Consider the following 13,106-nt stretch of genomic DNA (forward strand, 5'->3'; position numbering starts at 1 on the left):
AGTGGGGGGGATATACTGGGGGGCGGGAGGGGCCGTGCCCTGACCCGCAGCCCCTCCCTCGCAGGGCTGAAGCAGGAGCTGTTCCACCGGCACAAGGAGGCCCAGCAGTGCTGCCGGCCCCACAACCTGCCGCTGCTCCGCGCCGCCCAGCAGCGGGAGATGGAGGTGAGGGGGGCTGGGCCAGGCAAGTCTTCCCCTGGTTGTGTCCTCTCCTCAGGGGGCTCACAGCCCCTTTGCTGCAGGACCCCTCCTGCGTCACAGCAGCATGTCCAGAGGGTTTAACTGGTCACCTCTCCACAGCCTTGGGAGCCACCAGCTGTCCTCTGGTCTTCCTAGCACAGCCCTGAGTTCCCCACGTGGCCTTGGGGTCCCCTTTTCTTGCTCTTCCCTTTGTCCCTCTCCCAAGAGTGGGGAACTTAGGCTCTTGCCATCTAGAATAGCTGCAGTGCAGGCATTATTTGGGAATCATGGAACTTCAGGAGTCTGCTCCAAAAGAGTGATGGTCTCCACAATGCTTTATGTCTTTGTTATTTTACAGGCTGAAGCCTGTGTATGGGTAGAGAGCGAGGTGATAGAAAACACAGAGGAAGTATGGGAAATCTGCCATTATGTGGTAGCAAGCAGAAAGCAGAGAATACTTTAAAAAAAAAAATAATCACACTTAGTATCACTGATGAAGAGGAACTGCCTTGAGACATGTAAGCACAGAAGTAGTTTCTTCGAGCACCCCAAGACATTTGGAGAAAGGCACTTCAGCACAAGCAGTACTTTAACACTGAGTCCCAGAGGACTTATCTGCACACTGGTGATAAGATAGAGGCAGTTTTATAAGGTGAAAGAAATTGCAAGGAGCTAGTTATCTTAATGGATGGGGATAGAAGGGAAGTTACTTTACTCCACGTAATGCAAACAGATAACTGCTGAAATACACAGGCTCTTTCCTGCCCTTTGCCCATGATAAGCACCATGTCAGTAGTCATTGTTGGATCTTTTGTTTTGGTGTTTCCACATCCCTCATTTCCTATTGAGGACTAAAGCCAGGCTGGACCTCTGTTAGCTGTCCCTGTTGCTTTTGTCTCTGAGTAACTTAGACGTGCAGCAAGCAATAAGCTGTACTGCTTATTTTAGAGTTCCAGTATTTTATTTACTCAGTAAGTAGACCACAGATGTACAATTTCTCCTTGTCTTGCATTTCCTTCCGCCTTCCCTTTGTCTTTCTCTTACATTTGTCTCTACCAGGTGTTCCTAGAGGTATTTCTTCCTTTTTGCCCTTATGCTTCTGCTGTAAAGCATTTTGAGAATAGATTGATCACTGCAGTAACAATTGGTACATGTCGGAGCTGCCCTCTGAGGTTAAAGGTTTAAAAGACCAGCTCCTATGAGAGAGCTTGGGATTGGGCTCCCATGAGGGCTAATACAAGATGTACTTTTAAAATGTCTGGCTCCCTAATAGAACCCATGGCATTTAAAAGAGGTTTGCCTATTGTGCAGGGTCACCGGCCACTAGAGCTGAAGCAAAAACTTGTGTTTAAGTTTTTTTTTTCCTGATACTTTAGCACTTCTCTGTAGCCTAGAATCAGCTGCTAACCTTAAACAGTGTGTAGGCACTTAAATCTGTTTTTTTCCAACCCAAGGAAAGTTGCTCCTCCAGCACAGTGAGTGCACCATGGTGTGGTGCCTCCTCCCTCCCCCAGGGTGGCTGGGAGGAAGGTCTCTGGGGAGCCAAGGATTTGAATCCTTCATATCTTCCACAGAGCATGACCATCTAGACTGAAGAACACATAAGGACAAAACTGAAGAACATGTAAGGACAGAGCTTTCCTTGGTTCATTAGCATCCCATAATGACGGAGGCAATTAGCCCTCTACCTCACCTTTTGCTGAGACTTGACACAGTTCTTTGCCCACCTTAATAGTGTGTAGTTCTGCAGAGCTTGCCCACATCTCTGGACATTCTTAAAAATGTAAGACACCAATGGACTACTGTACATCCAAGCAAGGTTTCATGAGGTGGCTCCTGCTCCATGCAGGTAATAACTGCTCTTTGTGTAGGCCAAGCCAAACAAACCACAGCTCTTTTCCAGACTGTTCAGGACAGAACCCTCTATTGTTCTAATTCTGGATTTTCCCCAGGATGTGTAGCAGCATACAGGCTTTCTGCTCCCCTCTCAGGTGGATCTGCCCAGGTCTCTTAACCATCAGATGTAGGAAATCCCAGGCTTTGTAACTTCTCCCCTTCTGTGCAGTTAGGACCACTTACCTCTGTGAATATTTCCAGGTAAGTGCCTGCCTCTGTTTCCTGTGTTGCAAAGGGGCAGCAGTGCCCAAGGAAAATGTTTAAACTTTTGCTACTTATTTCTTACAAGAGATGTTTTGTATTTAGATGAACTTTGTATTCAGGTGGGATTTGATGCTTCCTGACTTCCCCTGTGTCTTGCTCAGTGCAGCCTGTTAAGGCTGTAGCACCTCCATCCATGCCTGGCTTTTTATTTGAGCTGGGCTCTCCTTGTCCCCTGCCATTCTTCTGCTCTCTTTTCTCCTCTCAGACAGTTTCTGGTAGGGTGAAATTTTCTCCAGAGCTGACTGGCAGTACCCCTTCCTGCAGCTGGCAGAGCATGTGGGCGCTCCCAGAGTGTGTTGTAGAACCACAGAATGGTTTGGGTTGGAAGGGACCTTAAAGATCATCTAGTTCCAACACTCCTGATTTCCAGGGTGCATTTGATGTGCCAAATGGTCACTGTGCTCCGTTTCTTCTGCAGAGGCAATGCAGAACTTCCTCTGCTGAGCTTTAGTCAGATGTTGGCAAGGCAAGAGGGGCTGCACTCTCCTGGTTGGGCCTGTTTTGCAAAGTTCTTGTTTGATAATGTTCTCACTTTGTCACAAGTAGTGCCCCAGCACATTGTAGTTTCAAGGAAGACTTCAGCTTGCTGTTGTCAACACAAAATAAACTGGCTTTCCAGGTCCCAAGTTAGATTTTTGAGAAGTTCAGCACCTTTGGTGAATAAATGGGATCTGGCTGTGATTTACAGTTCCAGCTCTGTGTGTTAGTGTCCAGGGAACAGGGAGGCTCAGGGAAGTGTCTGAGCTGGCACCTTACTGAGTGTTGGCCTGTGTTACTCCTCCAAGTCTCTCTTCAGCCTCCCCAGTCCTGTGAGGGGGATGAGATTCTTCGCCCTCAGACTTTCAAGCCCTTACTGCTGGGAGTGTTCAGCCATAGCCTGCTGCTCGAACCTTGGCTTGTCAGGAAGAGTCGTTCAGATACCAGTCGATTGCTCGTGGTCTCTTCCCTGGCCTCCAGACACAGAAAGCTGGCTGACACCAGCCATTTCCCTGCTTTTTCTGGAGTGGTAGCTCGCTGTCAGGCAAGACGGGTGGAGGAGGTGAAATCTGGAGCTGTGCTTGCTCCCTCTGCTGTCTTGGAGCCTCCAGAGCAGAAGTGCTGCAGGATCCAGTTGCACGTTGGTTTCAATAACAGACTTGGAGATGAGAAAAAGATAGAATGAAGGCAAATCCTCTACTTTTTTCCCAGTCTAATGTTACCTGTTTCAGGCTGTGGAGCAAAGAATTCGAGAGGAGCAGCGAATGATGGATGAGAAGATAGTCTTGGAACTAGACCAGAAGGTGATAGACCAGCAGAGCACTCTGGAGAAGGCTGGGGTGTCTGGCTTCTACATCACCACAAACCCACAGGTTGGTGCTTAGGCAGGGAGCATAAGATTTGACAGGACTCTTGTGATAATATCTTTATTTAAAAACAAAACAAAACAAAACCCAAACAAACAAAAAAACCACACCAAGCTTAAACTTCATGAATTCTGAATCGCTGGGTCAGAAAGGAGGATCCATCCTTTGCCTCATCAGCTGATGGGCAACGTGCCCTAGGCACGTGCCCTAGGTAGTGGTAGCAGGTTCATAATGAAGGAGCTGAAATGACGTGGTAGCAGGTTCATAATGAAGGAGCTGAAACCCATTAGACAGCTTTCTGCAATGATTGTCCCAGTGCAGGGGAACAGAATGCTGTGCCTGCAGTGCTGTGACTGTGCAGTGGGTCTGAACAATACTAAAATAAGTGGCTGTGTGGGTTTTTCACTTTTGTACCTAGCTTAGCTGTGCAAATCGCCTTCAAGAAGTCTATCAGGCAGCTTGTCAATTCTTGATTGTGACTTAGTGGAGATGATGATCTCAAACTGTGATGAGAAAATTGTTCCTGGTTTCTCCAGTGCATCTGCTCTATAAAGTCATGAGCAATCACATGGGTTTTTCTCTGATGTCTTAATGTCACCACAGGAATGAAAAAATCCAACTTCCAAAGTCTCATTGTAATGCCACAGAAGTTTCCAGGGAATGCAGAAACAGGCTGTTCTTAACTCTGTTTCTTCAGCTGATTAAATTTCACTTAGATAAAGACCTACTAGTAAGAAAAGACTGCTTAAACTAAGTTTGTAAAACAGGCATTTTCTAAAACCCACACAATTCCTGGCTGTGTAGCCTTGAACAAGCCTCTTATTTTTCCTATGCTGCTGTTCCTCAGCTCTATAATGAAGGCAGTTCTTTCTCTCCCCTCGTGCCCCCTAATTTTATGTTATTTTAGTAAGTAATAACTTTTCACAGGGTTCCTATTTGCTGGGGTTTATTTATGTTTGACTTTACCATAGCTGGCAAACCAGACCCAGACCTGAATGCCACCATCATGTCACTGCTGGAATCTGTTCTCCAGGCACTTCCCATCAGCTGATGCATTTCCCCCTCCAGTCTGCTTTATCAAATGCTTGTTTATGCAGTTGATACAGTTTTTAATTCAGTCATATAATGTCTGCAAGCCCGAGTCACAGCACAGGGCTCACTGAACTAGATATTCCACTCTGCAGTCCCTGTGCCAAATGGCTTGTGAGCTAAGTGTGAGTAAAGAACAGGCAGATGGGAAGGAAACCATAAGCTGATGTTGGTGACGATGGTAGATGGGGTCTGCACTTGATTACAGTCATGGAAAAGGGAGTTTTTTGAAGGGGAATGTAATACCTAGAAGGAGTTTGATGCACCAGCACAGCAGCATGTCACATGTGCGTTAGACTCCACTTTCAGAGTAGCCCATGTGATGGCTCCAGCTTCTTACCCTGCTGTGCTGGGAAGGGATCAGGACACTGGAGATGCTGCTGGAGATGGGGGGGAAGGGGGGAGCTCTGCTGATCCCCAGCACCTTCCCTGGGGCCTGTGGCTGTGTATGGGAACCTTGCTGCCCTGCTCCTGGAGGCTGCTCCAGAAGGCAAAACCTGCAGAACGGACAGGCCTCGCTGCCTGGGTCACTAAACCATGGTCAAGAAAGAACCTTTCTGAAACCTTAAATTACTGTAAAGCCCTGTGGCTCTTCAAACAGCTACAGTTGCAGCAGATCTCTCAAGGTATTCCTGATTTGTATTTTATAGAAATGCCTAAATGATTAAGCATTTGTTTTGTATCTCTGTGCTTTTGTTCCCTGAAGATCAGCAACTCTTGAGTGAGTGGTACAAACCAATTCTTTCTGCTTCCTGTAGAAAGGAAAGGGATCACCTTTTTTTTGGAAAAATGTCTCTCTCCCTTTGCAGGAGCTGACTTTACAGATGAATTTACTGGAACTTATTCGGAAGTTGCAACAGAAGGAATCAGAGTCTGGGAAAGCTTTTTCCTAAAGGAATGAATCTGTGGTTTATTTTCCAGAGTTTTCTTCTGACTTCCCTCTAAAGAGTAGATAATTAATGCCTTTGCTTTATATTGTGTCAGAAAGAGGCTGCTGGCTGTAGAAGATCTAGCTGAAGCCCTTATATAACCTTAGAGCAAGGGGGGACAGACCCCAGAGCAGGGAGGCAGCATCAGGCTGCCTCTCTGGTCTGCCGAGCATGTCCCCCTGCTACCAGAGACTCTGGAGGGTGCCAAGATGGGCCACCTATGGCCCCACAGCACCGGGGGGATGGGTATGGCACTGCGGCACCAAGCCAGCCCAGCCATGAGCCAACAGAGCAATCCAGCCCAGCGGGTGAGCAGCGTCATCTCCACACTGCAGGTTCCTCTGCCGCCTCTGGGAGGAGGAGCGTCCCTGGTGGGGAATGGGGAGGAGTGATGGGAAGGGGAAGGAGAGGGCATTGGCCACCCGGTGCCACCTCACCCTGGCAGGTGGTTTGCAGTTGAAAAGAAAGGCCAAGGCTTATCTACATGAAGATGTTTCTGTGTGTGTTGAGGCAGAAACAGCCTCTTTAACAGGAAGCCCCTTTTGCTGTCTGTGTTAAAGGAAGATCTTGGGCCTTTGCCTGTTGGGCTGTGACTTGCAGTGTTCCCTCCTGACTTGGACAGCAGAGAAGGCTTGAAAGCTTTTGCTTTGTTACTTTAAGCCAGTTTCTAAATGGAGAAATAAAATATTCTGTCCTGCAGCTTTCTAAATGTCGGTGAATCCAGTTACAGTTGTCCCATTCCTTCTTGATGAGCCTGGGGCTTGGGGTTCACTAGATTAAAGCTCGGGGGAAATACTGAGTGTTTCTGAGACTTTTCAGCATGGAGGTGATGACCCCGAGAGCCTGAGTCCTAGGATGTGCAGTGTCAGTAGTGTGTTGGTACCAGGCACTGTGCAGTGTTGGCTGCCTGTAGAAAACAGGATGGTGTGAGGGACAGTCTAGAAGCAGTTCTGCTCTTCATGGATGAAGTTTGAGTCAAAGAACCTGCTCTGACTCAAAGATGTGGGCTTTGCTTACACCCAGGTCACTGTTTTAAGTCACTGAAGTTCTGGTGGACAATAAGTTATCCATGGGACAGCAATGTGCCCATGTGGCCCAAGAGGCCAATGGAATCCTGGGGTGCATTAAGAAGAGTGTGTCCAGTAGGTTCTCCCACCCCACTCTGCCCTGGTGAGACCACATCTGCAGTATTGTGTCCAGTTCTGGGCTCCCCAGTTCAAGAGGGACAGGGATTTACTTCAGAGAGCCTATTGGAGGCTACAAGAATAATTAAGGGAATGGAACACTTGTCTGATGAGGAAAGGCTGAGAGACTTGGGGCTGTTTAGTCTGGAGAAAGGATGACTGAGAGGAGGTCTTACTAATGTTTACAAATATCTGAAGGGTGGGTGTCAAGAAGAGTGGGTCAGTCTCTTTTCAGTGGTGCCCTGTGATAGGATGAAACCTGGACCATGGGAAGTTTCGTCTCAACATGAGGGAAAACTTCTTTCCTGTGAGGGTGACAGAGCCTTGGAACAGGTTGCCCAGAGAGGTAGTGGAGTTTCCTCCTCTGGAGACTTTCAAGACCCATCTGGATGTGTTTCTGTGTGACCTGCCCTGGGTCATCCTGCTCTGGCAAGGGCTTTGGACCTGATGATCTCCAGAGGTCCCTTCCAACCCTGACCATTCTATGATGCTAAGGGTTTCTCCAGCATTCCCACAGCAAAGCTTGTATTTGGGAGGCATCTCCTCATTTCTGTTTGCTCTTGCCTGCTGTTGATGCAGCAGCCTCTTCACACCAGAAGGCAGTGTCAGAAGCTTCAGTGCTCTGCTGATGAACAAGGCTGGGAAATATTTCTGTACCCTCTGCCTGAGGTCCTGAGAGTCCTTGTGTTCACACGGAAGCCGATCACTGGAGCTGGAGTGAGAACCTGCTGCAGAGCTGGAGTGAGAACCAGCACGTAAAAGAAAACTGACAAAGGTGTTGGAATAGCTTGTGGGTGGCCTTTTGGTCGGGAGGGGTGGTGGTGGAGGAGTTGTCCAGTGCTGTAGACAAACACACTGAAGATCAGCAGCTATAAGGACCAACAAGGCTTTTGCAAATTCAGATAAAGAGGAGGAAGAGGAGGGGGAAAAGGGGGAGGAACAGGAGGAAGTGGAGGAAGAAGAGGAGGGGGAGGTGGATGAGGAAGAGGAGGAGTTCCTCCGCCCCTGCAGCACGGCCAGGTCCGATCTGTGCCGTGGCCCGGAGCCCCCTGTGAGCCCAGGGAGCATCAACCCTCCGGGCTCAGCAGGACCCCCTGCAGCCCCCCAGGGCCAGGGAGTCCCTGCCTGCAGCTCAGCCTCGGCTGCCCGTTCCTGCTAGACACGCCAGTATTAAAAACATTGTGTATGTTTTTTATGAAGTTGTATTTTTATTATATACACTTTGTTATAATGTGTTCTATTTTGATGTTACATATTTGCATTTGTGTGGCATCACTTAAAACTTGCAGTTTGTAAGTGCCTTTAAACAGTATTAAAAACGTATGGTTTTATTACATTTTCATTTTATTTTTATTATAATTTTATTATAGTAATATATTAACATATGCTGTATTCTTATTGTATACATTTTGTTATGTTATATTTTTCTGTGATATATTTTATGTTACATATTGTATAATTGCATTTGTGTAGCATTGCTTTTAAAACTGTTTTGCTTTTTAAGTGCCTTAAGACAGTATTAAAAAACATTGTCTGTTTTTACTGTTCTATTTGTATTGTATATGCTTTGTTATGCATGCCAGGAGTGGGGAGAGGAAGAGGAGGGGGAGAAGGGAGAGCAGGAATAGGAAGACAAGGTGGAGAGGAGGGGGAAGAGGGAGAAAGTGTGGGGAGAGAGAAGGAAGAGGGGGGAGGGGAGGAAAAGCCACCCCATTTCCAGCACAGCTCTGTATTTCTAAAAAAAGTGCTCCTGTGGTTCAGAAGCTGAAGACAAGAGGTTCTGCTCCCTTGCAGGAAGATCCCCAGCTGGAAAGTGGGTTTATACGGGACCTGCACCACTGCAGGATCCCCACAAACCACCTCAAGTTGTGTTGCCTCTTGCCTCTCTGCTGGGAGCCCTGCACTCAGCTGCTGACATGATGAGGAGCAGAGTGGGCCACAGTCCTCTTTGGAGACCCTTTTGTCCTGCCTGTGAGAACACAAACAGACACAGCAGTCTCTGGTCCTGACTGGGTGAAAAAGGCATCTGTGTTGCTCAGTGTTCCAGAGTAAGGAATGGCTTCCTGAAGTGGTGATGAGGAAGGCAGGGATGAGCCATGGGTCCTGTTGCAGACAAGGGGACTTGACACCCAGGATGCTGGGGAAAGGACTCCCCTGTTTTTGACATGAGCACTCTTCTAGAATTACTCAGGTTGGAAAAGACCTGTAACATCATCCAGTCCAACCTTTAATCTGACTTTAATCTGACTCTACCAGCCTCCTGCCAAACCATGTCCCTAAGCACTGTATCTAAACAATTTTTAAACACATTCAGGGATGGTGATCTGGCCCCTTTCCTGGGCTCTGTGCTGTGGAGTGGAGCCCACCAGAGCACAGGAGGGCTGGTCACGGCCATCTCTGCTGCAGGGACTGGAGTGGCTGCTCCAGCACTGCCATGACAACAGCGGGTCTCAGGCTTCCAGCTCCCACCATCTGCTCCACAGCTCTGCCAGGCACCAGATCCAAGCTGAATTTTTCTATCTCATGTTTCAGGAAGGCTTTTCATTGGAGATCAAGAGTGGCAGGGTCATCACATGGGGTTCATTGATGGAAAAGGTAATCCTAAGGGAATCAAGTGGCTGGGATACCTCTTGATCAGGGAATATTCAATCACTATGATTTCAGTGCAGGAAAACTTGCTCAGCGCCCCCACCCAGCACTGCTGGGCAGCACGACACGGAGCACACAGATATATTTCCAAGCAAGGGCCTTTCTATCACTAGATGGTCACACCTTATCACAGCACTGGCTGTGCCCCTGAACCTGCCATTGTGCTGCTGCCAGTGGCAGCTGGGGCACGGTTTGACCCACTGGGAGGGCTCCAGAGCAGCTGGAAGTGCTCCTGGGAAGGGTTACTAGATTCCAGCTGACTCAGCTCCTTGGTTCCATGCCCTGTGCAGCTCCCAAGCTCTCAACTGCTGCCCCAGGAACATGTGGCTGGGGGCCCCTTTGGTGACAGCTTTGGTGACCCCTTTTGGCTTCAGCCATTCAGGGAGCTGGAACTTTACCCAAATCTCCTTTGTGTGCCAGGAGTACTGTGGAGAGGGGATCCATGAGAAGGCCAAGATGAACAACTGCAGAAGTACAGCTCTGTGCCAGCTCCGTGTCAGCCATGAGCTGAAGAAAGGTGAATGATGGGTGGTAGAAAGGCACAAGTCCTGCTTCCTTTTTCTATACTTCAGGCTGATGAGGAGGATAGCAAGGTCTGCTCCACAGAAGGAAGTCCCACCAGCCTGGATAAGGGTGAATTTTTGCAGGTGGGAGAGCACTTAGTGTTGCATGGTAGGCCCCTTCATCTTGAGAAGAGTGTAGGACTCTTCAAAAGGCCTTGGGAACATTAGAGGTCTGGACCACCTTCTAGGCAAGCTGGACTCCCATATCTGAAAACGGGGTGCCTAAGAGGGAACAGGGTAGAGCTAAAGCTACAGGGAACATGGAGGACTTTGTTCTCTCACAATGTGTGGGAAACTGTTCTTTTCTTCCCCACATCAGTCTAAACAAAATGCCTTTTCAGCAAGCATAGGCCTCTCCTGATCATTCCCTGCTCATGGACTAAACCAGACTTGCTTCTCAAGGACAACTGAACCCAAAACAATGGATGTGGTGCGGGACAGAAAAGATGGGCCACAAGCCATCCTGTGCCCCTGGCAGTCACCTCCTCACTTGGGGCTCATGGTGCTCCTTGGCTCTGGGCAGTGACACTGCCTGGACAGGTGGGTCCCGGGGGTATCAGAGGCAGCGAGTGCAGCAGGTGGGTCCTTCCCTCCTCCCTGAGGCCCGTTGGGACACTTTCTGCATGGGACACCCCCTGCTGCAGGCACTGGTGCTGGGACCTGCCTGCCTGCCTGCCCCGGGTCCAGCCTGGGCCTCAGCACTGAGCTCAGGGTCCTGAGCCCTGGGGTCGGGGCTGGAGCCCCCCGTGTTGCTGCCGCTTGAGGGGAAACCAACGGCCGCTGCACCCGCTGCCGAGAGGCTGGCCCCCCCCCCCCCAGGGGCGCGCCAAAAAAAAACACATCCCTCCTCCCTTTGGTCCTTAATCCTCTCCCTTAAAAGCACCTGGACCTTTTGCATTGCCTCCCTAAAGGACATTTTCTCACTATATACATATTTATGTCCCTGGCAGCCATTCACATTTGCATTTTCCCTAAACATCATTCCTCCGTTTGTGTTAACCCTTAATAAACCGATTAGTTTGTGGAGCAAACCTTGGTTTTAGAGGCAATTTCTGAGGGGGGTGGGGGTACATTCTAACTACCACCCTGAAATACGGTCCCACGGTGGCCATTCCTCCATGAGAGGCGAGTGCCACGTGTGACCCTCGGGCTTATACAAAAACCCCTCCACATCGGGAGGGGCAGTCGCAAAAGCACCGGACAGCCGGGAGCCCCCCAGTACCAGCTTGTGACACAATGCAAGACCTGTGGTGTTTCATGAAGCCTGTAAAAGGCAGGTTCAGGAGGAGCAGAGGAATGGTTGGCGATTTCCCTGCCACAGGGGCTGGAGGAGCAGAAGTTTTATGTTGTTTCAAGAGAAGGTGACGCACAGCTTCCCCTTCACTGTGCCACTTGGAGCCAGGTGGAGTCACTGCGTGCTTTTGCTTGCGTTTTTGTGCCCTTGCAAAGGCACCAGCTTTGTTTACTCCTGAAGGCCTGTTGAGGAGCTCACCTTCCATTGCTGCCACTCCAGTGCTTTCCACTACATCTCTGCTTCTTAACAACAAATACTTGAGCACAGAGGACACCCCTGGCATCCAGGCAGCACCTCCAGGACATCAGGGTTAGAGGCAGACTAGAATAGCCAAGGAGAAGAGGAACTGGATCTTAGCCTTTCACCCCACCCATCTCCATCAGCAGGGATCTGGGACAACCAATCCACCTTCTGCTATTCCCTGTGACACAGGCTGCAGGTCTCCAGCCCAGCACACAGGGCTCCAGGACAACTGTACTGGTGGCATAAAGCTGGAGGTGTCACTTCATAGAATTGGTTTGGCTAGAAAAGACCTCTCAGATCATCAAGTCCAACTGTTAACCCAGAACTACAAGGCCACCACTAACCCATGTCCCTCAGCACCACATCTACACAGCTTTTCAGTGCCTCCTGGGGTGGTGACTCCACCGCTGCTCTGGGCAGCCTGGGCAGCCTGGCCTGGGCCAGGGCCTGACAACCCTTTCCATGAAGAAATTGCTCCTGATTTCCAATCTAAACTTCCCCTGGCACAACTTGAGGCCCTTTCTCTTGTCCTGTCACTTGTCCTGTCCTATTCCTTGGGAGAAGAGACTGACCCCCTCCCTCCAGCCTCCTCTCAGGCAGTTGCAGAGAGTGAAAAGGTCTCCTTTCAGCCTCCTTTTCTCCAGACTAGAGACTCATCAGTCTAACTGTTACATCCTTGCACTCCCAGTACTTCTGTGATGCTGTACGAGGTGATGTGATGCCCAGTGACTGCTCTCTGGGCCTCACTCTGTACTGGTTTCACTGCTGGCCACTCTTATGATGCAGCCCAGGACACAGTTGCATTTCGGGGTTGTGAGTACATGTTGCTGACTCACATTGAGCCTTTCATTGACCAACACCCCCAGGTCCTTCTCCTTGAGGCTGTTCTCAATCCATTCTCTGGCCAACCTGTATTTGTGCCTGGGGTTGCCCCAACCCAGGTGCAGGGCCCTGCACTTGGCCTTGTTGAACCTCACGAGGTTGGCATGGGCCCACCTCTCCAGCCTGTCAAGGTCCCTCTGCATGGCATCCCTTCCCTCTAGGGTGTCAACCACACCACACAGCTTGATGTCATCAGCAAACTTGCTGAGGGTGCATTCGATCCCACTGTCCATGTTGCTGACAAAGACGTTAGACAGCACTGGTCCCAGTACCAACCCCTGAGGAACCTGTTACTTGGAAGAAGATGACCATCCCCCCTTGCTCCAGCCTCCTTCCAGATAATTGTAGAGACTGAGATGGTCTCCCCTCAGTCTCCTTTTCACCCCAGTTCCCTCAGCCACTCCTGGTTAAGACTCGTGCTCCACACCCTTCCCCAGCTGTCCCATTCTGGCACACTCCCGTGGGGCTGGGGTCCAACCTGCAGCCGTGCAGACCCACGCGACACCCTCGGTGCATTCCCAAAAATTCAAGACCCTCCCTGTGGGGCTCGGGGATGCTCCCATTGCCACAAGCCAGCTCCGGCGGAAACA

The 13,106-nt window shown here is 49.7% G+C and overlaps 1 protein-coding gene across 1 annotated transcript in view; it reads left to right on the top strand.

Annotated features, from left to right (window-relative positions):
- Positions 1-5,665, top strand: part of LOC104396629 (protein DGCR6) — a 17,205-nt gene extending 11,540 nt beyond the window's left edge. The window contains exons 2-4 of the mRNA XM_010006490.1: positions 65-165; positions 3,549-3,689; positions 5,582-5,665. Coding sequence (XP_010004792.1) covers positions 65-165; positions 3,549-3,689; positions 5,582-5,665 — 326 coding nt within the window. The remainder of the gene's footprint in view (positions 1-64; positions 166-3,548; positions 3,690-5,581) is intronic.
- The last annotated feature ends 7,441 nt before the right edge of the window (positions 5,666-13,106 follow it).

The sequence above is a fragment of the Chaetura pelagica genome, unplaced genomic scaffold, assembly GCF_000747805.2.
Source record: "Chaetura pelagica isolate M959 unplaced genomic scaffold, ChaPel_1.0 scaffold301, whole genome shotgun sequence".
NCBI lineage: Eukaryota > Metazoa > Chordata > Aves > Apodiformes > Apodidae > Chaetura > Chaetura pelagica.